This window comes from Pongo abelii, chromosome 6 (genome assembly GCF_028885655.2).
Source record: "Pongo abelii isolate AG06213 chromosome 6, NHGRI_mPonAbe1-v2.0_pri, whole genome shotgun sequence".
In the NCBI taxonomy this organism is placed as follows: Eukaryota; Metazoa; Chordata; class Mammalia; order Primates; family Hominidae; genus Pongo; species Pongo abelii.
The window spans coordinates 150,318,854-150,332,093 of NC_071991.2; the positions used below are offsets into that span (position 1 = coordinate 150,318,854).

At 44.8% G+C, this 13,240-nt stretch overlaps 1 protein-coding gene across 7 annotated transcripts in view; it reads left to right on the plus strand.

Annotated features, from left to right (window-relative positions):
* The window catches only part of ACTR3B (actin related protein 3B), a 1,031,695-nt gene that overhangs the window by 64,807 nt on the left and 953,648 nt on the right, over positions 1-13,240 (plus strand). For all 7 annotated transcript variants that reach the window (XR_008527331.2, XM_002818703.5, XM_054560038.2 and 4 more), the window contains 2 exons: positions 1,084-1,257; positions 2,774-2,866. Coding sequence is in view for 6 of the 7 variants with exons in the window: in XM_002818703.5 (XP_002818749.3) it covers positions 1,084-1,257; positions 2,774-2,866 (267 nt within the window). In the remaining variant the exon portion in view is untranslated. The remainder of the gene's footprint in view (positions 1-1,083; positions 1,258-2,773; positions 2,867-13,240) is intronic.

Sequence of the window (13,240 nt, forward strand, 5' to 3'; positions counted from 1 at the left end):
GGAGGTCCTTGAGAGAGCCATTCCTTCCACGGTGTGCTGAGCACCAGCTGGGCAGCCCACCTCGTGCTTCCCGTAGGCAGCAAGTATATGGGGGTCACCTGCTGCTTTGCTGAGGCCAGCTCTAAGGACACATATCAACACAAAAGGTGTCCAAGAACATTCATCTTACCAGATACTCAGGAAACACTTCGCATCCCTCAGGCTGCCTGTCGGTGCAGGGTGGGAATCGTTAGCGACTTCTTTTGCAGCAGCAGCAGCAGCATCCTGGCGGCTCCAGTCCTCCCGTCTGACTCTGCTTTTCCTTTCTTCCCCAGGACCTATCACTTTATAACCTACCATGTCATTTACTTATTATGGTTGCTTATTGTTGTCTGACTCCCAGCTAGAGTGTAATCTCGGCAGGGATCTGTGTGTTTCGCTACCTTGTGTATCCCAAGTGCCTAGACAATAAATCTGTGTTGATTGAGGGACTTAGAATACCCAGTCAACAAGGTACACTATGTCTAGGCAAAGAGATGGTGTCAGTGGAGCTGATGACAGTGCTGTGGCCAGCTCCACACCAGATTAACAACCAGCAGGTTGACAGTGGCCACCCGGCTTGTGGCATGCTGGGACCCAAATGGGACCCAAAGAAGCCACTGCAGTCAGGTTTAGGGTGTAGACAGTGCTGCACTCGGTAGTTGAGGCTGCAGCACGGGTCTGCTGGTCCAGTGTGGACCACAATGAGGTGCCGGGGCAAGCCATAGGAGGCATCTGAGAGGAACAAGGCAAGACGAGGTGCTTTCTAGACACCTGTAGACATCATTTCAGATATGATAGCGATAGAATTGGATAGACCAAGGCTGAGATTAATAGCTGAGTTGCAGAGAAAGCAGACTTAACCTGTCCAAAGTCCAAGTGTAACCATGTCTAACATGAAAGACGATGGAATGTGAGGCTTGATGCATATCCACACTGGAGTTACGGTGGGGGCGGTTCTGATCCCAGGGTGTGTTTACTGCATGGGGTTTCTGGTTATTTGTCTGAGGGCAGAGACACTGGGCAGTTGTTAATGGCTGGCAACATCTTTGTGTGTGTATGCAGGAGAAATACTGTTACATTTGCCCCGATATAGTCAAGGAATTTGCCAAGTATGATGTGGATCCCCGGAAGTGGATCAAACAGTACACGGGTATCAATGCGATCAACCAGAAGAAGTTTGTTATAGACGTTGGTTACGAAAGATTCCTGGGACCTGAAATATTCTTTCACCCGGAGGTAAGATGTTTCTTTTTTTGTGTGCTCAAGTGTGTGGATGGAGCGATACTGCCACCCAGAGTGCAGAAAGAGCAGTTCCCAGTGAAGGGCCTGTGAGCAGGGTGGCCGTCATTGTCTCCCTGCATCCTCCGTGCAGTTTGTCTGCTTGACAGATTGTTCCATTTGCCTCTCCGTAGAGCTGGTTATCTGTTTTAATAGTTAAGGATGGGTTATACCACAAATAGTTAGGAAGACTTTTAGGAGCAATAGATGATAATAGAATTAAAAGTAATCTCCAAGGGTTGTGGGTGGTCACATGCTAGCATTACAAGTAGCTGATCTCAAGACCTATATGGAGGTTGCCTGTGCTTAAGAGTGGGATAATATATAACCTTTCTGTCTTTGGTGATTGCCCTTCCTAACTTCTAATTTTAACCCTGGACAGTTGGTCCTGCTCTGTTCCCTGCTGCAAGTTAGGTAAAGCTTCTGTCTAAGGCCAGCATTTCTATTATTTAGATAATCTTAAGAATTAGAAATGTCATCATTTTAACTAGTAGTCATAAGGAATTATTAGTACTTTTGCAGAAAGCAGTAATTAAGAGGCACATTTTAAGATTTACATATAATGCATTTTATTTATATTTTGGTATATATTCCTGGCTAATTCAGTTTATATTCAGTAGGTGGGTTACAAACTGCTGTTTGTTTTTAGATGTGTATATGACTATTTTGTACAGAGAAACAGCATAGAATGTATACCTCGCTAGTAATCTGGAGAATAAAATAATAACTGATAATCTAGTGAATGTTCATTTTTAATAGTATTGATTTGAAATGGACGTAGAACAGTCAAATGTCCAGTGAACAGCTGGTGAGCAACTGAATGTCCTCCTCCTTCCTCTGAGAGTGCACATTCAAGCTTACTTTGATTTTTAAAATATTTCAAATGAAATGTAATTGAGTTGAATTAGTTATACTTTAGCTTATTTCACTTATGGAATTGAATCTATGGCTGTTTATTCAATAACATGATTATCATGTGGATTGTTTCATGTTAAACAAACACTTCTCATTAAACAAAACACTTCCCTGCATCTTCTAGACCAGGTTTAATTAATCTTTCATTGAACCTGTTTCTTTTTCCTTATATCCTAATTTTCTCATAATACGAATATTGTCAAATGATATGTCAAAGTCATGTTTCTCACTGCGTGTCACGTAGATCGTGCACGTACTCTTCACTGCTCTTAGTAGACTGAATCACTGTATTCATGGGGTGGGGATGGTCTGTCTGTGTTGTTGTTGGTATTTTTTCTTCACTAAATCCATACATTTTACCTCATGAGGAGAAATGTGTCATCACCACCCCACGCACACGTAGTCACGTGGGATTCATTTGACATATCCTTCATTCCAATGTGAATTCTTTTAAGTTATAATAAATTGTATATTTGTTAAAGTTACTTTAAAGAAGTGTTCATGTTGTTCTATTTGAGAGAAATGTGTAATGTTTCTTTTATATTGATACACAATTCAGTTTGCCAACCCAGACTTTATGGAGTCCATCTCAGATGTTGTTGATGAAGTAATACAGAACTGCCCCATCGATGTGCGGCGTCCGCTGTATAAGGTATGAGCTGCCTGGGTAAGGTACTTTGATTTCATTCCACAATTAAAGGCCCATAATTCTTAGAAGATGGTATTACTATCTATTATTAGTAAATATCCCTGTTTCACCTTCTGTTTCATAGGATTTGTTAAAGACAGTATAATTGTAAGAGAAAATGGAAATATGACTCAGTTAACTAGAATTTTTATTTTATTTTATTTTATTTTGGAGACGGAGTCTTGCTCTGTCACCCGGGCTGGAGTGCAGTGGTGCGATCTCGGCTCACTATAACCTCCGCCTCCCGGGTTCAAGCAATTCTCCTGCCTCAGCTTCCTGAGTAGCTGGGACTACAGGCGCACACTGCCACGCCCAGTGAATTTTTTTTATATTTCAGTAGAGACGGGGTTTCACCATGTTGCCCAGGGTGATCTCGAACTCCTGAGCTCAGGCAATCCACCCGCCTCGGCCTCCCAAAGTGCTGGGATTACAGGCATGAGCCACCATGCCCGGCCAACTGGATATTATAATATTTCAGTATTAATATTATAATATTTCAGTATTATAAATGTATTTTGTTATTATCTGACAAGATACATTTTAAGGTGGACAGTTTTAGCCACACATATCGATGGAAAGTAAGAGCGATGCCCTCCCCCATGCTTTCCATGAACTCCATTGGTTTCATTTCATGCATATTTGGGTTTGGTGCCGATGTGGTGTCGTCACATAGAAGTTAGAGCCCAAAATGGGACAGTCAGATAGAATATGCTCATGTATTATTATTATTATTTTCAAAATTCTTAGATTTCAGGGAATTTTGAAACCTGGAATGAGGAAAATCTAGTCTATGTGATTATTGAGTAAAAAGAAATCCTGCTGACAGCCCGAGATGGTGAGCAGGAGGTGATGGGCAGTTAGCCTTCCTGCGCCTTTAATCAGTCTTTGCTTGAGTGAGTTGCGCCGTCAGCTTAGTGGCACGACTCACTCGCCTTACTCAGACTCAGGTCGCTGAATTGTACAGAGAAGAGAATCAGGCTCAACAGACAGCACTCAGCATTGTGTCACCTGTACCGTGGAATACTATATAGCTTTTAAATAGAATGAGGTAAATCAATATAAATTCAGATGAAAAGATAGCTACAGTGTATATTAAGTGAAAAAGGAACTTGTAAAATTTACATATATTTCATTTTGTATAAAATGTATAGTTTGCATATTTTTTGAATTATGTATGCTAAACTCTTAAAGTAAATAAAATATCTTTGGGGTGGAATGATGGATAACTTTTACTTTCTCCATTTTGTGTTTGAAAGTTGTTTGAAATTGTATTGTTAAAATTTTTTTCTGTTTAGATAACTTTTGTGGGTGTAAACAAATTATAGTTCAGTTTTTACTACGTATTCTTAAACACTTGTCTAATAAAAAGTACAAAGAAGGGGAAACTAAAAAGAGACTAGAATATGAAAATTAAGAAAGATAGCAGGTCATGTCCTTCCCACTTCAATCGCGCCTGACATTAGCTGGGTCTCCTCATCAGTGAAAGCATCAGCAGGGAACGCTGTTCAATCTTAATCCCATCATAAAGCAGAGGAAACTGCCAGCAGTTACAGATTGCTCCTCATGGGGTGGGAATTTTCTTGTTTGACAGTTTAGCTCCCTGGACTTTATAGAAGTTTTGGAGCAGAGATGGTCTTGGAGACCATGTAGATGGAGCCCCTTATTTAGTAGATAATGACACTGAGCCCCAGAGTTGGGAAAAGGTGGCGAAAGGCGCCTGGGTTACGTGCTAGGTGAGATCATGTGGCTGCCAAGTGGCACGGTTGGCTTTTAAGCCCGTTTCCCGCATCTTTGAAAACTAATGCTTTTCCCACCATATCACACTGAAAATTACATAAAATGTGGAGGGAAGAGGATTCTTCTTTTGTTGCCTGCGCTGGAGTGCAGTGGCATGATCACAGCTCACTGCAGCCTCGACCTGTCGGGCTTAAGCGATCCTCCTGCTTCAAGTCTCCCAAGTAGCTACAGGAACATGCCACCGTAGCCAGCAAGATTATTCTTCAAAGAAGGAAACCCTGTCCCTGACCACTTTGTCACTAGGATAATCATTTCTTCTCTGTGGCTTTCAGAAGGGTGTAGCTTGGCCCTGGCTGTCAAGTTTGTACAGAATAAATCCTGTCTTCCCTCAGCCATCTTGGTTTTTTTGAACAGGACCTCTCCAGTGTTATGAGTGCCTTGCAAGTGACAGAGAATTCAAGTAGGATTGAGAGGTGGAAGGACTGAATGTCCTAGGGCTGGCCATGCTTTCTCCTTTGTCACATAGCTAAGCTCTATACCCCGTTGTGGGAAAGGAGAGACACAAAGGAGGTCAACTTCTTTGCCACCTTTCTAAGTTAGAGTAGACCAGAATATGTTATGAGAAAAATTAATCCAAAATCTCAGTGTTTAGCAGCAAAGGTTTATTTCTTTGCACGTGGTTCATGTCTGGTGTGGTCGGCAGTAGGCTCCACCACCATGTTGTGGAACACATTGCCTCAGGTCCCCGCTGCCGGGGAGGAGACAGCTGGTGGGCCATTCCACCCCTCCTCCACGGGCTGTCACGTGGGCCAGCCTCCACTGGGCACTGGAAGCGGGAGGGTGATAGAATGTTTGGTGGGCACCACTGCCTCTCCTGTAGCCACCAAGAGAGGGACTTCTTTCCAAGGTATGGGGCTTGATGACTAAGTTGAAGTTTAATATTGAGGCCTAGGAATGCCCGTTTCTGTGCGTTAGCCTGCCAGGTAACAGCTGCTGTAGTGTTTTTTTTCCCCATGGTGATGTGAGACCGGGAGTTGGCCAACTTTTTCTGTAAAGGGCCAGATGGTGAATCATTTTGGCTCTGCAGGCCGTATGGTCTGTGCTGCATTTATTCAGTTCTGCCAGAGCAGCCGAAGACCGTGTTGAACGACTAGGAGTGGCTGGGTTCCTATGAAGTTTTATTTACAAAAGCAGGAGAGAGCCTGTTGTAGACATGTGAGGAGTTACTTATGAAAGCCTCATTCTAATACTGTCCGGGTTGGCCTGTGATAATTATCTGCGGACCCTCCTTAGGCGGTGCATGACGAGGCGTGGCCTTTGCTGGTTCCTTAGCAGGTCAGTGCTGCCTTTAGGAAAGACTGTGGAAGAGTCACTGCTGAGCTCTGCTCACAGCCCAGGGTAGAGTCACACACTATTCGGCTAGGGCTCCTGCTGAGTTGGTTTCTGGAAACTGTCAGCCCTCCCAGATGGACTCCCACTGTCTGGGATGGAGGAGGGTCCCTCCAGAAGCAGTATCTGAGCAGTGAAGCTGCACTGACGAGGTTCGCTCCTGCTCGGTGCACTCCTTGCTACGCTCCCTTCTCTAACTCCTGCTCCTTAGTGCAGCGGAGAGCGTGCCCCGAATTATCTGTGTTAGCAAGTGCACAGATCGGTAGGTTTGTGGGTTTTTAAAAATAATTCTAAAACACTGTTCTGGTTAGAAGACACGCTGCAAATACTTCTGTAGAGCATGCAGTCGCCTTTCTCTGGACGGCTGCGCATTCCTGTGTCTTAGGGGTGTGCCTTTCCTCTTGGTTCACTATGCGGCGCTTCCAACCTGCTGGGCCGCTCTTGCCAGGTAAGACGCCCTCTCTCCAGGAGTGATGGTTCCGATTCCTGGCCTTGGCTACCTGTGTGCTTTCATTGGTTCCACAGCCTCATTTGGTCAGCTGTGCTAGCCACATAGACCAACAGAGTGGGTGCCCTGAAGATGTGCTTTTGGCTTCAGAAGAGGTAATCTCTCTCCCTCTGCCACACCTGCGCCTTGAGGCGCTCGTCTGGACCAGTGAGGCTTTTTTCTCCTAGCTTTATTGAAATATAATTTTTTAATTTTTAAGAGTACTTAGTAGGTATATTTTTGAGGTATATTGACAAGTAAAAATTGTGTGTATGTATATATATATACATATATGTGTATATATATGTGTATATGTATATGCATATATATATATACATATATGTGTATATATGTGTATATGTATATGCATATATATACATATATATACACACACACACACCAAGAGCAGGAAAATTGTGTATATTTAAGGTGTACAGTGTGATGATTTGATACAGGTATATACATCGTGGAATGCTTACCACAATCAAGCTAATGAAGACATCCATCACCTCACACAGCTACCTTTTTCAGTGTGTGCAGTGAGAATATGTAAGATTCCTCTCTTAGCAGATTTCCACTACACCATACCCTCTTCCTAACTGTACTCACCATGCTGGAATTAGGCCTTCAGAGCTTACCCATCTTCTAACTGCAAGTTTGTTCTCTTTGACTAACATCTCCCCACTCCGCAGCACTTGGTAACTACCATTCCACTCTCTGCTTCTATGAGTTTGACTAAAAATTCAGAATCTTTAAAAAAGCAAAACAGTTTTTTTAGATGAAAGTAGCCATCATCTGTCTGATTTTTATTTCAGTCTGACGTGTAGATGAGAAGGGTATTTATACATCTGCTTTATCTGTTCCGCATCCAGGAATGACAGGGGTGGGGTCTGCGGGGAAACCTCCGTGTGAGAGCAGGTGAAAATCAGCCTGGGCCCATGGTGGGCTTCATCCAGGAGCTGTGAAATGGACCGGAGTCTGGGTCCCACCCTGGGAGATTCTGATGTTAATTGGGCTTGGGCTGGGTGGAGCCTGGACACCTGGATCTTAAAACTTCCCAGGTGACTCTAATGTGCTGCTAACTTGAGAACCGCCATCAGCGCCAGCCCACTCTTGGATCAGCCAGTGTTTAGTAACTTGCGGGCTTTACTTGAGGGGGAGCCAATTTGAATTGCTTTGTCATGTAATGGATGTCTTTCTACTTCTCAGTTCTATTCAGGAGGTACTTGAGTACCTACTAGGTACAAGACACTTGTTAAATTAGGGGATTTAAGTATGTACGAGATGGCTCTGTTCTTGTCTTCAAGAGCTTATAAAAAAGCTAAAAATACTGAAATAACTCTAATGGGAACCACTACAAGCTAAATGTCATTAAAGTGAATCATGCAAATTATAGTAATTGAGAGAAGGGGCAGATTGCATTTAATTAGAGGGGATCAAGAAAGGCTTTGAGAAGCTGCCATCTGAGCTGAGTCTGAGAGCTTGGCCTGCAGAGCTGGGTGTGGGTGGACAGGCCAGGTGGAGGGAAGATAATGAGCGCAGATAGAAGGAGAGTGGGCAGATGCCTGTGGTGCCTGTTTTGGCCAGAGCCTATGGTGGTGGGGAAGGTAGTGGGAAACAAACCTAGGAGGGAGGGTGGGGCCAGCAATAAAATATCTTTAGCCTGCTCCAGCAGTCTGGATCCAGCAGTGGGTTGGGAGTTGTTAAAAACTCCTCTTCATGAAGTTTGTGAAGCAGATGCGAATACATCCTGCTATAGCAAAGGGATTGATTTTTCTGTAACAAATTGCTTGAATTGAATATATATAATTATGTTAATGCATTTTAAACTAGAGAAGCATGTTGCAGGGTAAATGAGTTATATATATAAAATAAATATATACTTATTATTTAGAGACAGAGCCTTGCTCTGTCACCCATGCTGAAGTGCAGTGGTGTGATCACAGCTCACTGCAGCCTCGACCTCCTGGGCTCAAGCAGTCCTCCCACCTCAGCCCCTCAAGTAGCTGGAACTATAGGCGTGGGTGACCACTTGCAGCTAATTAAAAAAAATTTTTTGTAGAGTTGAGGTCTTGCTCTGTTGCCCAGGCTGGTCTTAAATGCCTGGCCTCAAGTGATCATCCTGCCTCAGCCCCAAAGCACTGGGATTATAGGCGTGAACCACTGCACCGGCTCTATTTTTAATTTCTAATGTTTAAGAGTATGTTTAAATACCTTTAATATTTGAAGAGAGAAAATCAGAAAAAAATACATATCATTGGTTTTTTCATCTTTTCAAATAGGTCTTTTATTCAGATGAAGTCCTGGTTGAAGTGTAATATGTGAACAGATAAAAAGGTAGCTGCTCTGGTTTGGTCGGGCTAGTGGGCAGAGAAGGTTCCAGAGCTCTGCTCTTTTAGCTCCAGGTCCACACTAATATCCCTCATAACTTCTATTTGGTGCTTCCTGTTGATAAATCCCCAAATGGCATGATTTTGTCTTACTGGGAAGGGAAGGCTGATGTTAACAACTGGAAATTGGACATTGAGTTGCCCAGCCCACGAGAACATTAAGACACCTGTTGCCGTGGGAGGCCGGTGGAGATGTGGATGGCAGAGCTCCGCCACTGTGGCAACATCGAGTAATGTCAGTGAGCACCTGCAGAGCACCAGGTCCCACCGTGGGCGCTGAGCAGGCAGGGCGTATCCGGGCTGTGCTGGGAGAGCCGCAAGAGCCCGGGGTGGGCCTCCACGTGGACAGGAGTGTGAGGATCCGGGTCCGTGCTCTCCCGTGGTGCTCAGTGGTGATGGCAGTGTCTGTCTCTGTGCTGTCCAGGGTGGCCACTGAGCCCCTGAAATGTGACTGGTGCAGCTGAGGAACAGCGTTTTAAACTTTAACTATTGTGAGTTAAAATTGCCATATGTCGCTGACGGCCATCCTATGGGACGACTCAGATCAACTCAGATCGGAGTGAAGGCTGGTGTGACCTGGTCAGTGCAGGGAGTGCAGCATGGGAGGGGAAGGGTTTTCCAGCAGCAGGATCTGTGTGCAGCGCTAGGGTGAAGGAGAATAGCGCGATCCTGTGGGTCTGGAGGGAATTTAGCCTCCCTGGACCACATGTTTGAACATGGGAATGGGGAGTGTGAAGCCTGGGATGTGCTTGGGGCCAGATTACACAGGGCTTATGGGGAAGGCACAGGGGCCACCATTACCAACTGGGGCTCCGAGGAAAGACACGCATATCCACCTGGAGGGGCCTCGCATGGAGTTAGATTTTATCCTGAGGGCGTTGATGATTTTCCGCAGGGGTGTAATGTGACCCAACTTAAGTTCTAGAAACGTGCTTGGGCTGCACCAGGGGATGTGGATTGGAGATGGAGTTTGGATTTAGGAAGGCCGCTGTAGGACCACGCGGAGGCAGGACAGTGCCCGTATTGGGAAGCGGCTGTAGGTGGCTCACGGAGGAAGCCGGGAGAGGAGAGAGGCTCCAGAGCATAGGTGAGAGCTTGACAGGTGCGAGGAAAAGGTTCAGGGTTCTTGCTGCTTATCTAGGAGGGTGGGGGGTCATTTACTGACAAGAGATACAGGAGCGGGGCACCCTTCTGAGGCAGCAGAAGACTAGGTCTAGTTTGGTGGAGATGTTGAGTTGCATTTGTAGGTTGGAGGCTTTGCAGGTCTGGGCCAGACATAGAGATTTGAGGACCAAAGGTGTGTTCACAGAAATAAAAGGTCTGCAAATGGATGTCACCAAGGGAGAGTAGCAGGTGAGGACAAGACGGCCTTAGCCTGAACCAGCAGAAAGGTCAGGCTTTTAAGGATGAGCAGAGAAAGAAGGCCAGAGAGATTGTCAGGGCTCTTCAGAAACAGAACCAATAGCAGGTATCTCACGATCTCTTTTTCTTTTAAGAGACGGGGTCTTGCTGTGTTGACCAAGCTGGTCTTGAACTCCTGGGCTTGAGCCTCCCATAGTGCTGGAATTACAGATGTGAGCCACCACACCTGGCCACTATCTCGATCACTACATTATCTATAAAATGTAAGGAATTGGCTGGCAAGTCCAAAATTTGTAGGAAGGCTGGCAGGCTGGAAACTCAGGCAGAATTCCTTCTTGGGGAAATGAATTCCTTCTCGAGGAAATCTCAGTTTTTGTTCTTGAGACCTTCAGCTGATTGGATGAGGCCCAACCACATTATAGAGGGTCATCTTTCCTTAATGTTGACCACATCTGCAAAACACCCTCATAGCAACACCTCGGTTAGTGTGGTTAAATCACTGGGTGCTGTGCCCTGGCCAAGTTGACACACAAAATTAACTGTCACAGAAGTCAAGGAGTCGCCTGAGAAGAGAAAGAAAACTCTAGAAGCCAGGGGGCCCTGTTAAGTGGCACTGAGAGGTCACACAGGATGAGGGTCAAGAGGTAGCCCTTGGGTTCACCACACAGGGGTGAGCAGCCTTGTGAGAGAAGCTGGGCAGAGGCCAAATCACAGCAGTTGCAGGCTGAAGAGGGGGTGGTTAGAGGAAAGATGTGTGGGTAATCCTTGTAAGAAATTTGCCATTAGTTGTTATGTCCCTCCCCATCAGGCGGCTGTTTAGAGCCGGACCTGGAGATTGGCTTGGATTTCTCCTAGGACACCGTTGGGTATCATAACAGCCCGTATTTTAGACATAGGTTTGTTCAGACTTTGCTGGGATTGCAATCTCTGGGTTCAGTTCGACAATAAAAAGCTCCACTTCCTAAGGAAGTAAAACTTTTCAAGAATACAATATAGAAAGAGCAGGGGCTTCTAATAGAGCTGTGCTCTTAACCTGCCGTGGTCCTTGGCACGTAAATAGCAGGGAGAGGGGAAGGCATGTTTGTGAGTGGTTCTTTACCTTGCACCTGCAGTTACAGAGGATGGCTGATAGGTGGCACTGTGTGTCTGTTAAATGGAGTTAAGAAGAGCGCCTCTTAGTATTACAGGAATGAAAATTTTTGTTATTTTTAACACCACATTTGATATTAAGAACTTGCTGTTCGTATAGACTTTATTTCCAATCCTTCTGACATAAATTTCAGGAGATTAATGGGTTACGTGTGGTGTTGATAATGGTGTGTGCTGTGACATTGTTTTACCAGCATAAAGACAGGGCGTTTCCATCTGCAGAGGTGACAGGGCGTTTCCATCTGCAGAGGTGGTTTAAAATGGAGATTTTTATTTGGTATCATGAAATATACGTTTATCCGGCAAGGTAAGGTTGCGGGCTATTGAGAAATCCCGTCGACATAGTGAACTGAATAAATAGATGGTGGCTGACCCCGGGTGGGAAGCGAGGTGTGCCGTGAGACGGGGTTGAAGGGAGGAGGGTGGTCAGAGGTTCACCGAAGAGAACTTAGACTCTACAGATGAGCAGAGTGCATGATTTCCAATCTAAAATTCATGTTCAATTTAGAAAATTTGAGATGTAAAAAACACTTTTACAAAGGAGAAGTTACTCCTTTGTAGTTGCTGTTTTTTTTTTTTTTTTTTTTTTATTGAGATGGAGTTTCGCTCTTGTCACCCAGGCTGGAGTGCAGTGGTGTAATCTCCAGTCACTACAACCTCTGCCTCCTGGGTTCAAGCGATTCTCCAGCCTCAGCCTCCCAAGTTGCTGGGATTACAGGTGCCCGCCACCACGCCTGGCTAATTTTTGTATTTTTAGTAGAGAAGGGGTTTCGCCATGTTGGCCAGGCTGGTCTCGAACTCCTGACCTCAGGTGATCCTCCTGCCTCGGCCTCCCAAAGTGCTGGGATTACAGGTGTGAGCCATCGTTCCCGGTTGTTGCTGTTTATGTTATTACTTCACCTTTCCCTTTTATTTTCATGAACTGTAAATAGGTAGATAGATATATCCTGTTGTATTTATGTTTCATATGCTATGTATTAACAGCATTATGTTGTGAGCACTTTCTTAAGCGATTGAAATTCTTTAAAAACATGATTTGTAATGAGGTCTGATACTCCATGCTGTGTCTGTTTCGATACCAACTCTTTTTTCTGTATTTAGGTTTTTGACACTCTTCTAGCTTAGGTCAAGATTTATTGCATTACCAGGACATGTATGCTTTTCTGGCATAATCTGGCATACACAGGGGTCTGTAACTAATGGTGCTTTTTGAATCAAATGATTGTGATTTGAGAATCTGCTGGCTTGAGTGAAGCAGCTACTTTCTGGCTAGAATGCTGACCTGGCTTAGCCGGTTTTTGAATGCGTTTGGATTTCCAGTTGCAGTTCTGAGTGGGCTGTGGGAGGGAATGACTGTGGGTTGGTGTCCGGAAAGTGTCCAGAAGACTGCTGACCGCCAGAATGTAATCCAGGAGATTTGCTGATTTCTCACATTGTATCAAAAGTGATAAGGGATCACTTTGTTTTCTGAATTAAGTGTTTTTTTAGAATCAATCATATTGGATTTTGGCTTTTGTGGGAAGCGTTTTGAGCAGTATTATTTTTAGATTGTCGTGGTTAAGAGTATAGGTGTCAGGGCCAAGCCGCATGGGTCTCCACGTGGGCCGAGCCTCTTCCTAGCATCGTGACTGCGCTCATTCCCAGCCCCTGCGTCCTCAGGTGCAGGATGGGCCAGGCATAAGTGTCTCATGGAATTATTAGGTCACCCTTACACAGGCTGAAGTGTAGTGCTTGATATGTGATAAATCTTACTACAGGCATAACTTGGAGATTTTGTGGGTTCAGTTTCGGACCATCCCAATGAAGTGAATGGCGCAATGAAGT